Raw genomic sequence first — 12,781 nt, forward strand, 5'->3', positions numbered from 1 at the left:
ACCAAAATGAGACAGTCAGGCCCTAGCCATGGGAATAGACAACCAAGTCTCCAGAAACTGTAAAATGGGTGCACCCCAATTTGGACTCATTACACTAGGTCTTGAAGGGGTCGGTTCCAAAGGGGTTCAGGATCATAACCCAAAGTGAACTTACATAGGACAGTATTGGGAATATGTAAGGCTTAAGGCACCTATTGTTCACACACCCTAAATCTCTAAAAAAAACAACCAACAACCCCAATCATCTGGGCCTCTCCCGCTCAGGGGACTGCAAGTAGGGCACAGTCCACAGGTTGCACATTTTCCACCTTTGTCCTCTGCACACCCAAAACCAGGAAACCAGGAATGGGCATTCTCCCTTATCAGCCGTCTAATCAATGCGCAGCTCCAACCAACCAACCATACATAAAAGACAAGATGGGTGGAAAAGAAACTAAAGCTCAAGAACCAATGTTTTCTTAGCCTGTAAGAAATGTTTCCATTTGTCTTTATACCATGTTCCATAGAAAGTAGAAGTTAGATGTTTTGTTAGAACAATGTGCAAATTCTGGGGATTGAAGGGGGGAAAAAGGGGGGGGGGGAGTCCAGCTTCCACATATGTATATGTGGCACAGCAATAGCATTAGTAAGAAAAAGAATGTGCCTCCTGAATTATTCTGAAGCTGCCCTTGTCTTTGTCCGCAGTGTTCATGGGGCTAGGTAGTTGTATCTTAGTTGATTCTATCTTATTTGATTCTATCAAGGTAACATATCAATTCTTATTCATTTCTCCAAGCCACACTATTTGCATCATCTGTTTTTTTTTTTGGCATAGAAATCCTCAGTGCTTTCAACCTCTTGAGTCAGATACAGTCAAAGAAAATTTAAAGAAGAAAATTCTTAAGTCTTCGTGTCTGGGGAAGAAGTAAGACTTTTAAATTTTTTCGGAGTGTTCCTACAGAGGATTTGATTATGGGGCTGTATATAATTTCCTATCCTGAAAACAGAAATATACCCTTTGGAATGAATAGAGATAATTTACAACTTACTGTAATCATTTAGGAAGGAAACTACCCTGGATTTAAAATGAGATCCACGTATCCCCTCCCACGTAAACATAAAAATATTAGCAGCTCTTCCATTCTATAACCGAAAACTAGCCTTGCTTTCACAAATCAAAGAGAGCTCTGTTATTTTCTCCCAACATTTATTTGCCTTATTGATTCCTTCATCGTCCCCCTCCCCCGGCACTGCCTCCATTGCCCCCTCCTTGCCCCCCTGCGTCAGGAGCTCCAGACATCATAAGGAAAAGCACGATAGGAATAATGTACATCCACTGTAGGAGAGAAAGAAATATATACATGTTATGTTAAATATTAAAAACATACGGTTTCATTACCTGTAATAACCCATCTCATTCTTTTCCATCTTGGAAGTGATCACGGCTTCCCCACAAACCCCAATCTTCCCCCTTAGTGGTCCTTTTCCAGCTTGGTACCAATTTCTATTTTTGCTCTCATCCGTCCCTCCTCCTTCAAATCCGAAACACAAGAAACCCTCCACCAGATTTACAGCTGGGTTTTATCAGTGTGCAGCCAATGAGGAAGAAACGCCTGTGTCTACTACAAAGGAGAAAGGCCCTGCCACCAAAAAGGGCTGTGTAAATTCTATTGTTATCAGGAAATAAAAAGATCCAGAGAGTAGCAAACTGAACATAAGCATGCCCTGAAAGGCACCCTGGATTACTTTGAATGTTCTCAGCCAATTACCACCAGAGGAGGTCAAGTCCAAACTATTACAGAGCAAGTAATCGCTAAAGTAATTTCAAGAAAGCCAGCTATTGAGCAACACAGTTTTTTGGGGTTAGGGTTATTCTCAGAACGCACTGATCAAAGGAGAGAGAAAAATGATAATAAATGCTACCCTCTGGACCAGTGAACACAAAGGTAGCACCTGGGTGAGGCTGCCACCATCTTATACCCACACACACACACACACACACACACACTCCCCTCCCCAAATATTAAAAACTGGCTCCAAAAGAAGAGCAGCCTTTTTGTTCTCCAAGGTGACATAGGGAGGTAAATGGAACCAAGCAAAGAGAGAAGTGAGTTCAGCCAGGTGCAGGATTACTTTTGCTCAGGGACGTCGTCTGGACCTCTTAGGGAATGTTGCATAGATGGTCACTGGGAGAAGCACTGCTCCACCCAGAATTAAATGCCACTGCAGGGATTGGGGATAAGAAGTATCAGAGCAGGAAGCAAGTCACTTCTCAGCAACAGTTGCCTGGCTAGATCCAGAAACAAGACAGCAGGCAGGCTGAGGAACTAAGAACATTGCGCTACAAGGGTGGAAAAAAAAAAGAACGGAACCTGCTCTTTCTACCATCCCTCCCCCGTTCCCCTAAATGCAACACTTACGTATTTGGCAAAGAAAGACTTCTGCTCCTGTGGATTTTTGGCTTTCTGAGCCTGCTCTTGTTCCAAGCGTTCAATAAATGCTGCTGTTTCAGGGCTGGCAGCAGAAAGGGAAAGAAAAAGAAAAAAGATATTAGTAACAAAACTAGAAAGCATCCCTCAGTACTCAAGAGGGCTGCAGAAGCCCAGATGGGTATTAAAAAAGTAAACGGGAGTGTATTTCAACAGTCTTTCCCATGTGGAAAAGCACGAACACCACACACCAAGGGTTCTGCTGTTTCTTTCATTGGAACTAGTCAATGAAATAATACTTTGCTTCCAAACTAAGATAATCTGAAATTCACTGGAATTCACTTGTTTTGGAATATGTTTGAAACTCTGCTCCCTTCCTTCCCCTAACTGGATAAATGATTCTGCCCTGTCTTCTTCCTGCTCTCAAAATTTCCACCCACTCTTCAAAAAAGACAGACTGGCAAATATCCCTAACGGTCAGTGCAACCCTAAACCTGTATAGAAATAAACAAGTTCAACTGACTTCAACAAAACGTGTTTTCCAATTTGCACTTACAACCAGAGACAGGTCTCTAGATTCAGCCTTCTCTGCAAATAAATTACCTAGAAATCCTTCTGCCAATCCATCCAGATGAGACCCCCTGCCTTTTAGCCAATCTCCTTCACCCCATTTTGATAAAGAAATCTGGTCGCTTTCCTTAATATTCCAATTGAGGAATCCTCTCTGCTTCCAAAAAAAAAAACCTTCCATAATCTAACTTTAGATTCCTTATATAAGGTACCCAGATTATCTGACCTTTCTCCATCTTTTAAATTCTCAAAAGTGTATATGGAATCAAATGCAGGAAACCAAGTCCTATGTCCCCAATGAGCAATCATGAGCCTTTGGAAAATCCAGATGATACGTTGTCCCAAATAAAAGCTATTTAGTAGCCTATCTCCCTTCCAAAATCCCTGGTGGTTCCATTCATGATTAAAAGCCACAATACAATTATGTTTTATACATTTGCCCAATCTCACTTTAAACTAGCTGTCGCTAACGTATCTTGCAGCAGTGAGTTCCACACGTCAGCAGAAGCACTGCATTCTCATCTGATTAGTGAAAAAATACTAACACAGCTGCTGGTATGGGCTGCTGGAGTAGAATGGTGGTATTGAAGAGTTCCAGATCCACATCTTCCACTTCAGCTCCGTGGCAAGAGCTAGGCACAGTGACAGCAGAGAGGCCAATTATGTTGCCAGCGATGTCAGTGTGCACTGTCAGCCTATCTGACAGATGAGACTCGACCAATGAGCACTGCAAGGAAAGGAAGATACATCAATACTGTCTCTCTGCCTGTCTTAGCATTTCTAACTTGGTTTACATAAGCTGGTGTGCATGCTAGTGCAAAATCTCGGTCCTCTGAAGTAGCAAGGAAGTTACTGGGATAGAGGATGAGCGGGGCCACAATCACTTCAGGGATGACTCTTCAACAGGGCCTTCCCACCTTCCACCTCAGCCTGTGGTTCAGTAACAGCACATGACATCTCCAGCAAAAAGCATCCCAGACAGCAGCCTTTCAAGAAAACAGTTCAATATCAGAACCCTGAGATTTTGCAGTGCTACTTTCCCTCTCAGGAGGCACCAGTGTTGGACCAGATAGAGATATTTCAAAATAAGGATATGAAGCTTATTTTTATATTTATATCTTGATATTCCTTTAAGCAAAGCTGATAAATCTCCTAAACCTCATTTGTGCAAACCTGCATAATACTGGCTTCCTATCAATCAGCACATAGTTTTATCTTAGCTGGCAAAAAAAAAAAGATCTATTTTGTATTATTAAGAAGAGAGATCTCTAGGTACTGGGAAGAAAAAAAAAATCTCAGAAAGCAATGGCATACTATTTCTGCATAGTCACCAAATAAAGCTGCATGATTTTGCCAATGTATCCTCAGAAATTAAGCTAAAGTCAATTGGGAGGGGGTTACTCTATTATCTCTTCCCTTAATAATCTCAGAAGAGCCTCAGGATTAGGAAGATCTCCTGATTAGTACAAGATGTGACACAAGAGACTATTTAAGGCAGAAAAAAAAATCAACTTCATGAACCTAATACCATGTTGCTTCACTTACCCCTCAACAAACCAAGGAAGAAAAAGCAGTTTCCTTCTTCCTACTTTTGGAGATGTTACATCTGGATATTTTTCTAAAGAGGCAAGATCGGCCCACAGGTATGTGTAGGAGTCAAATTTTTTTAGCTGCCTTCACGCTAGTGATGTGCAACTGTCTCAGTAAGACATTGCTATAACATGTTGCAAAGGAACGTTTAAGATGAGTCCAGAATACTTAGAACAGCGTATTTAGGGCTTATCACATTCTATGATGGAGCACTTTCTATAGGCAGGTGTCCTATACGGTACAAGAATTCCAGAGCAGTGAAGACACTTACAGCTCTAATGAAAGTGGTGACATATTCAACAGAACTCTCTTCAATGCTCCCCAGAGGCTGTCGTGGGATTCTCAAGCGGTACAGTCCACCCACAGAAGCTATCTCCTGAGTTTGAAAAAAAGAGGATACAGTAACTTAAAGGAGAAACTCACTACTCCACCTTATTTGAAGGAGAGAAAAATTACACCTGATGATCTCAAAATACATTGCTTTTGTAGTGTTTATTTTTTGCTTCCATTCTTCAGAGAACCAATTCATCTTAATTTTAAAAATTTCACAGGTTGCCAAAATTGTAGGGTTCAGAGACTAATTACAATAGAAAACATTCAAGCATCCTGAATGGGATGCATGGTACTATATATATTCTTTAAAAGCAGGGGAAGTCTCTTACAAAATCAGTGACAAGATTTCTGGAATTTAAGTTTTTTAAAACTATTTTTATACCTAGCACTCATAAAGTTTGTAAACTCCTAAACTTACATTCGATTTTCCTAGTCACCAGCTTTTCCCCTATCTGCCTAAGGCCCCTTAGACTTCCATGCAGGAAAGCAATCAAACACAGGATCCCTACATTCCACTCCAGGTATATCAAATAAACTTGTTTCTTCCCTTCAGAAAGAAGCTACTTTTCTCTTCCCAAGTGCCCCTGTTCCAATTTGTTTCTCCCTAAAAAGCAAAGCAAAACTGCTCTCCTTGGCCTTCCCCACTCACCCTAAGTTTGTTGCGCTCTTCTTCAGTTAACTGCTTCTGGCTCAGTGAGAGAGTAGGTTCAGGGCCCACATTCCACAGGAGTGTACCCCGTTTTTTGAAATGAATGCTGTCATCTTCAGGAGAAAGAAACACATGTTAGTCCCAGAGTCTTACTCCTGTTAGATAAATGACCTTTAGCCACTTACAACATACAGGAGCCAGTGCTTCTCCAAAGTCCTCCCCCGTTTTTAGACTGCTACCAATGCAATTCTTTTCCTGTTTAGCACATGCAGAATGTATTAATACAATAAGGACAGAAGTGAGCATCCCTTGGGCCCCACCCTGCCCCAAAGATGGGTGGTTTTTTTTGCTGCCTATCAATAGTCACACACAAGGTTAAACTTCGACATGAACTTGCACGAATCTGTAGATTTTTAAGGGATCTATTTTGCATCTTAAAGCCATTCTAAGAAGGAAAACCCAGGATCTATTTTCCAAGTTTCACAGGATTTTAGCATCTGACTTAATCCTTCCCGATATAGGCTAAAAATTACAACCTTCAGTTCAGAAGGTAGTAAACCAGACCTATGAGAGGAGCTTACTATTTGAAGACTGTCTACCTCTGCATATTTGCAATGGAAAATTCTACTGTCCCAAGGTTCCCAACAGAACAATGTCTTAATGTATTTGTATGCACAAAAGTCCTATGTAAAGTGGAAACTAACCTGACTATGAAATGGGCCTAATTAATGCTGCTTAATCTAGACAAATTGTCCAATTCAAGTCTGCCATGCTCACTATATACACTCACCCAACTCAAACGAATGTTCCAGCTGCAGATTCAATCCACAAGTTTCAGAATCTCGGGCTTCACTAGACTGAAAGCAACAGTAGATCATGAATATTGTAAAGTTCCTACACAATAAGGAAAAAAATATTTGATCCCCTGCTGATTTTGTATGTTTGCCCACTGACAAAAAAAATTGATCAGTCTATAATTGTAATGGTAGGTTTAACAGTGAGAGAATAACAACAACAAAATCCAGAAAAACACATTTCAAGAAAGTTATGAATTGATTTGCATTTTAATGAGTGAAATAAATATTTGACCCCTTTGCAAAACATGACTTAGTACTTGGTGGCAAAAAGCTCGCTGGCAATCACAGAGGTCAGACATTTCTTGTAGTCGGCCATCAAATTTGCATACATGTCAGGAGACATTTTGTCCCCTCGAGTTTGCAGATCCTCTCCAAGTCCATTAAGGTTTTGAGGCTGACATTTAACCTTCAGCTCCCTCCATAGATTTCCTACGGGATTAAGGTCTGGAGACTGGCTAGGCCACTCCAGAAAATTAATGTGCTTCTTCTTTTTTTATTGAAAAGTTTTACAGTACATTTTATTTTTACCACAACAAAACAAAACCCCTCCCAACCCCCTCCCCTCTTCCCAACCCTCCCCAACACCTCCCTCCCTCCCCCTCCCCGACTTCCCAGAGCTAAATACAAGGTATAAAAATACAAACAATCCTAGTCTACCATATGCAAACAACAATAAACTATTAAATCTATCGCACTTTAACTCTTATAAAATAACTACAAGCCATATAAATATCACATCAGTACTTATTCAAATGCTAAGTGAAACTTTTTAGTCCCATATTTATTCTGAATATAATCAATCCATTTTTTCCACTCCACAATATATCTCTGTTGCGAATGGTCTTTCAAATACGCTGAGATCTTTGCCATTTCCGCCAGGTTGGAAACTTTTAAAGTCCATTCTTCTATAGTCGGCAGTTCTTCCTTCTTCCAATATTGCCCTACTAAAAGTCTTGCTGCCGTAATGTGCTTCTTCTTGAGCCACTCCTTTGTTGCCTTGGCTGTGTGTTTGGGGTCATTGTCATGCTAGAATACCCATCCATGACCCATTTTCAATGCCCTGGCTGAGGGAAGGAGCTTTTCATCCAAGATTTGATGGTACATGGCCCCGTCTATCATCCCTTTGATGCGTGAAGTTGTCCTGTCTCCTTAGCAGAAAAACACCCCCAAAGCATAATGTTTCCACCTCCATGTTTGACAGTGGGGATGGTGTTCTTAGGGTCCCAGGCAGCATTCCTCCTCCTCCAAACACGGCTAGTTGAGTTGATGCCAAACAGCTCGATTTTGGTCTCATCTGACCACAACACTTTCACCCAGTTCTCTGAATCACTCAGATGTTCACTGGCAAATTTCAGGCAGGCCTGTACATGTGCTTTCTTGAGCAGGGAAACCTTGCAGGCGCTGCAGGATTTCAGTCCTTCAGGGTGTAGTGTGTTACCAATTGTTTTCTTGGTGACTATGGTCCCAGCTACCTTGAGAGCATTGACAAGATCCTCCCATGTAGTTCTGGGCTTATTCCTCACCGTTCTCAAGATCAGTGAAACTCCACGAGGTGAGATCTTGCATGGAGCCCCAGACTGAGGGAGATTGACCGCTATTTTGTGTTTCTTCCATTTGCAAATAATCGCACACAACTGTTGACACCTTCTCATCAAGGTGATTTGCTTGGCGAATCTTGTAGCCCAGTCCAGCCTTGTGTAGGTCTACAATCTTATCCCTGACATCCTTGGAAAGCTCTTTGGTCTTGGCCATAGTGGAGAGATTGGAATCTGATTGATTGCTTCTGTGGACAGGTGTCTTTTATACAGGTAACAAGCTGAGATTAGAAGCACTCCCTTTAAGAGAGTGCTCCTAATCTCAGCTTACTACCTGTATAAAAGACACCTGGGAGCCAGAAATCTTACTGATTGATAGGGGATGAAATACTTATTTCACTCATTAAAATGCAAATCAATTTATAACTTTTTTGAAATGCATTTTTCTGGATTTTTTTGTTGTTATTCTGTCTCACTGTTAAAATGAACCTGTCATTAGACTGATTAGACTGATCATTTCCTTGTCAGTGGGCAAATATACAAAATCAGCAGGGGATCAAATACTTTCTCCCCCCCCCCCTCACTGTAATTTGTTTCAAGCTTTACAGTGCCCCAAATTCTGCCTTATGTGTACCAATGTTACATGCCACATAATAGCAACTTTTCTGCCCATAATTTAAAACATTTTGAATGATTGCATTGGCCCACTTGTGAAGAGAGACCACAGATTTACAGCATCGAAATGTGACCAACAAAAATATGATGCATTCCAGTCTATTGATTTGTTTTATGGAACAAGCTTTCATAATCAAAACCTATATAATCATATAAGATAACTTAGATGGGCAAAATTAGAAATAACTCAAATTCACCACATGTTCTTTTGACTGAATTTTTACATAAAATATCTTCCAATATTTTGGGAAGCTCCTGTTATCTAAACCTGTGAGACTGTTGCAAGAAGGTAAGGAAATAATGCATTTGTAGGAGACACATAGTTTTTCAAGCAGTTAAGGAAGTTTCCAATTCAACTGGTGAATTAACTGACAAATTCTGCTGGAAATCCTGGAGAGTTGTTTCAGATTGGTGAATATAACTCTGAGCTAGATATTATGTGCCATCAAATTATTTTTTATTCCTAGCAACCACATAGATATTTTCTAAAATGGGTCCCCAACTCCCAGTCCTTACCTGCCGTGGCCAATTAGGAACCGGGCCACACAATTGGAGGTGAGTAGTAGATGAGTGAGCAAAACCAAAACTATTTCCCTTGCTCTCCAGCCCGTGGAAAAATTGTCTTCCATGAAACTGGTCTCTGGTGCCAAAAAAGGTTGGGGACCACTGCTCTGTGATACTCTATCCCTAGCCTGGTCTTTCAGATTTTCCAGTGCTGAGCTGGATATACCATATCAGTGATAATTTAGAATAAGGCAGCTATCCATCAACTTCTAAATCCCAGTGAAGCTTAATAATTAAAATGTTTGAGAAAGATCATAGGGACTTAGGATTCAATCCATTCATAGTTATGATGATTTGGGGCTAGTCATTCTCTCAGTTCAACCTGGCCTCACAGGATGGTTGTTGTAGGAATAAAATGAAGGAGATTCCCATGTAATCCATCTTAAGCTCCCCAAAAAGAAGCCATTTTACATACAATGAATAAGCATGTTCAATATTTTATGCCAAGATGGCACTTAGGTTCAAACCTCTTTCATTATCTTTTACACAATTGCTAAGCTGCTTCCTTCCCTAAATCAGAATACAGTATACTTGATGCATTGTGATTTAGTCCTAAAGTTATTATTCAGCTTATGAATATTAATGGAAGAGATCATATTAAAAGAAAATACAGCCACAAAGAACGATTCACGAAGAACATATATACATTTTTCACCTCTCATAACTCCAGACCCCAATCCATTTAATGAAGTTGCATGTTAGGAGATTCAAGACAGGCATCACTCAGTGGATAGTTAAACTATGGGACTCACTGCCACAAGATGCAAAGCGAGCCACCAGCTGAAATAGTGCTGGTGGAGTGGAAAACTATCTGCAACCATTAATTGTGGCTAAATGAAGCATCCAGACTCAGAAGTAGCACTCCAATGAAGATTTTTTTTTTTTACAATTCCTTAGGCATCTATGAAAACACACCTCTGCACTACTTTGGCGTTTGGTCCGGTCTAGCTCAGTTTACGTCTTGGATATTAAGGAGCTTGTCTTTCGACAAGCAAAGGCAGCTTCGCACTCACCCATATTATAGCGAGGCTTACCTTGACAACGGCTTCTCCCCGACAGGCTGCAGAGGCCCTGACAAGAACCTGCGGCGTGGGGGAAAGGAAGAGGGCGAGGACATACAGGAGACAGACACAGAGCGGTCGTTCAGCAGCCGCCATAGCTCCCTCCACGGATCACGTGATCTAAAAAAAACAGGCAGCGCAACCGCAAAGCACTCTGGGACCGAAGTACAGCGTTCAGGGGCCGAAAGAAAGCCAATCACCGGCGTCTTGCGGCTTATCGCCTTTCTTAAGTACTCAGTTTCCTTTCGCGCCGCGCGTGGCGGTGGCTTGTCTTGCAGCTGCGAGAGCTGGAAAGGGATGGGGGCCGATGACATAGGGAGCCGACTCGAGTGATGGGGAAGAAATTGCACACTCTTCGGAAAATCAGTCCCATCGAGCTCAGTGGTTCCTAATGGTTCCTAATGAATTTGCTTGCTCATCCTTTAATCTCTTGCAGAACGGTTGACCATTGTCTCCTCTATTTTTGACGGCGATGAAAGGATGAAATAACAACCTGCAATTTTCTAGACATAAGTCAAAAAAAGGGAAGGATTTGTATGACCTAACATCCTTAACATAATAGATGCCACAACTGCTGCAAAAAGTAGTGGAATATATTGGATGCCCCCAAGTAGAGCATCAGTTGTATCAAAAGATGGGGAGGAAGCGAATTATCTCTTCTTTTCTATCCTCATTTTTCTCTAGGTATACTAGGGTCTCCTGCTGTGCTCCCTTACTTAGTAAATAGAATAATCATTAAAATAAATATTGTACTGTTTGCAATCCTGTGTGTTTGCGACAGAAAAAACAACAGTTCCCTATCCCACTTTTCTTCCCAAGCAATGGTGGCAGCTGCTCTTTGGTTTAATATATCATCACAAAACTCGAGTCTGGTTATGCAAAATATTGAAGATTGGCTGAAAGTCTCTGTTAAGTTGTGGGCTCTTGGCAGCAGGAATGATGACACGAGGCTGAGTACAGAATAACTCATGCTTTTATTCTTGCTGGAACTGTACTGAAGGCTTGGGCCATAACCAGCCACAATTTATAGAGTAGCCCCTAGGCGGCAACCAATAGGGTTGAACCCAGTCTTGCCGCCTGGGCTAACCAATTGCAGGACTGGAGACAGCTTGTCTGGGTTGCTGGAAAGGCATTAGTCTCTCCAGCAACCACAAGCCCAATACATAACACCCCTCCCCTTTTAGATCAGACTATGACAGCCTTGAATAGTCTTACAGCTGCCAAGACTTATTAATCAACTCCCAACACTATAGTGATAATAAAATAATAATAATAATAATAATAATAATAATAATAATAATAATAATAATAATAATAATAATAATAATAATAAATATTAAATCACAAATTCACTGTGGCTACAATGACATTAACAATGTCTGAACAAGCTTACCAATGCAGTAAGAGCTACAATGAGATTAAACAACGTCTCATGAACAGGCTTACATTGCAGTAAAGGCAGTTTCACAATGCAGAAGTTTCTGTAGTTAGTAGTACAAGTTTCACAACACAATACAATCTTTATTTAACAATGTAATCCATGAGATACGCAGGAGGCTTGTGTGGCCTTGAGGAACGTCTTGGAGTTCCCATCACTTTGAGGTCTACCAACTTACCCAGCGGGCTGTGTAAACCTATGTCCCTTTGTGCTCCAGTGTCAAGGGGAATCAAAACGCTCTGGCTGGCCTCACCAGGTTGGCCCACCCCAGAGTCAGTATGTTCAGCGGTTGCTGAAGTTCAGCTGGCTTGCTTGGTCAGGGGTTCCATGTTGCACTTCCGTGCTTCCCAGTTCATCCTCAGATTCCACCTCTGCTGAGAAGGGAAAATGTGGTTCCAGTATGGGCTGTCTTGGCTGCAAGTTTGAGGACCATGGGAGGGACTTATGCCGCAGTCCTCACTTAGTGACCATTCTGGAAACCTTTTCCTGAGTTGGTTGATGTGTCTTCTGACCAGTTGCCCTCCCTCCAACCCCACTTCATAAGATAGGGGTCCAGATTCCTTGGTTATTTGACCAGGAACCCATAAATTCCTGTGACCATAGTGCTTGGCCCAAACCCAATCACCCATGTGTAGCCCCCTCGGGGGTTTTGGTCTAGAGGCTTTTGTTGCCACTCTATCTGGATGCAACCTGTTCAGTTCTCCCCTAACGTAGTTCAGCAGGACTTTTACCTGTAGCAGTGCAGGGTGTAAAATGCTAGCAGAGTAAAAAATCTGCCAATCTGTGATGCCAGTCACCTGTGACAATGCACCTGAGTGCCTCCTTTGTTGTCCTCACCATGCGTTCGTTTTGTCCTTTAGAAGATAGATGAAACGGTGCAGATGTTGCATGTCTGATGAGGTTAGTGCTAAGAATAGCCTGAAATTCAGCAGCAGTGAATTGGGTCCCATTATCAGAAAACAAAACATCAGGCAACCCATGTGTTGCAAAGAGTTTTTTCAGAACCTGGAACTGGAATTACTTCCAGCCATTTGGAGTGGCTATCCACTACTATCAGAAAAAGTTGCCCCTTAAAAGGACCAGCATAGTCTATGTGAATCC

At 41.6% G+C, this 12,781-nt stretch overlaps 1 protein-coding gene across 1 annotated transcript; it reads right to left on the reverse strand.

The window, feature by feature from the left end:
* Nucleotides 1-1,178: 1,178 nt before the first annotated feature.
* Nucleotides 1,179-10,352, reverse strand: EMC10 (ER membrane protein complex subunit 10). Its single transcript, XM_081345697.1, has 7 exons — nt 10,216-10,352; nt 6,341-6,407; nt 5,551-5,663; nt 4,840-4,944; nt 3,524-3,705; nt 2,400-2,493; nt 1,179-1,315 (listed from the first exon to the last, which is right to left on the reverse strand). Exons 1-7 carry the CDS (start codon nt 10,336-10,338, stop codon nt 1,208-1,210), a joined length of 792 nt encoding a protein of 263 aa, XP_081201823.1. The 5' UTR covers nt 10,339-10,352; the 3' UTR covers nt 1,179-1,207.
* Nucleotides 10,353-12,781: the final 2,429 nt, after the last annotated feature.

The sequence above is a fragment of the Vipera berus genome (genome assembly GCF_964194415.1).
Source record: "Vipera berus genome assembly, chromosome: Z".
NCBI lineage: Eukaryota > Metazoa > Chordata > Lepidosauria > Squamata > Viperidae > Vipera > Vipera berus.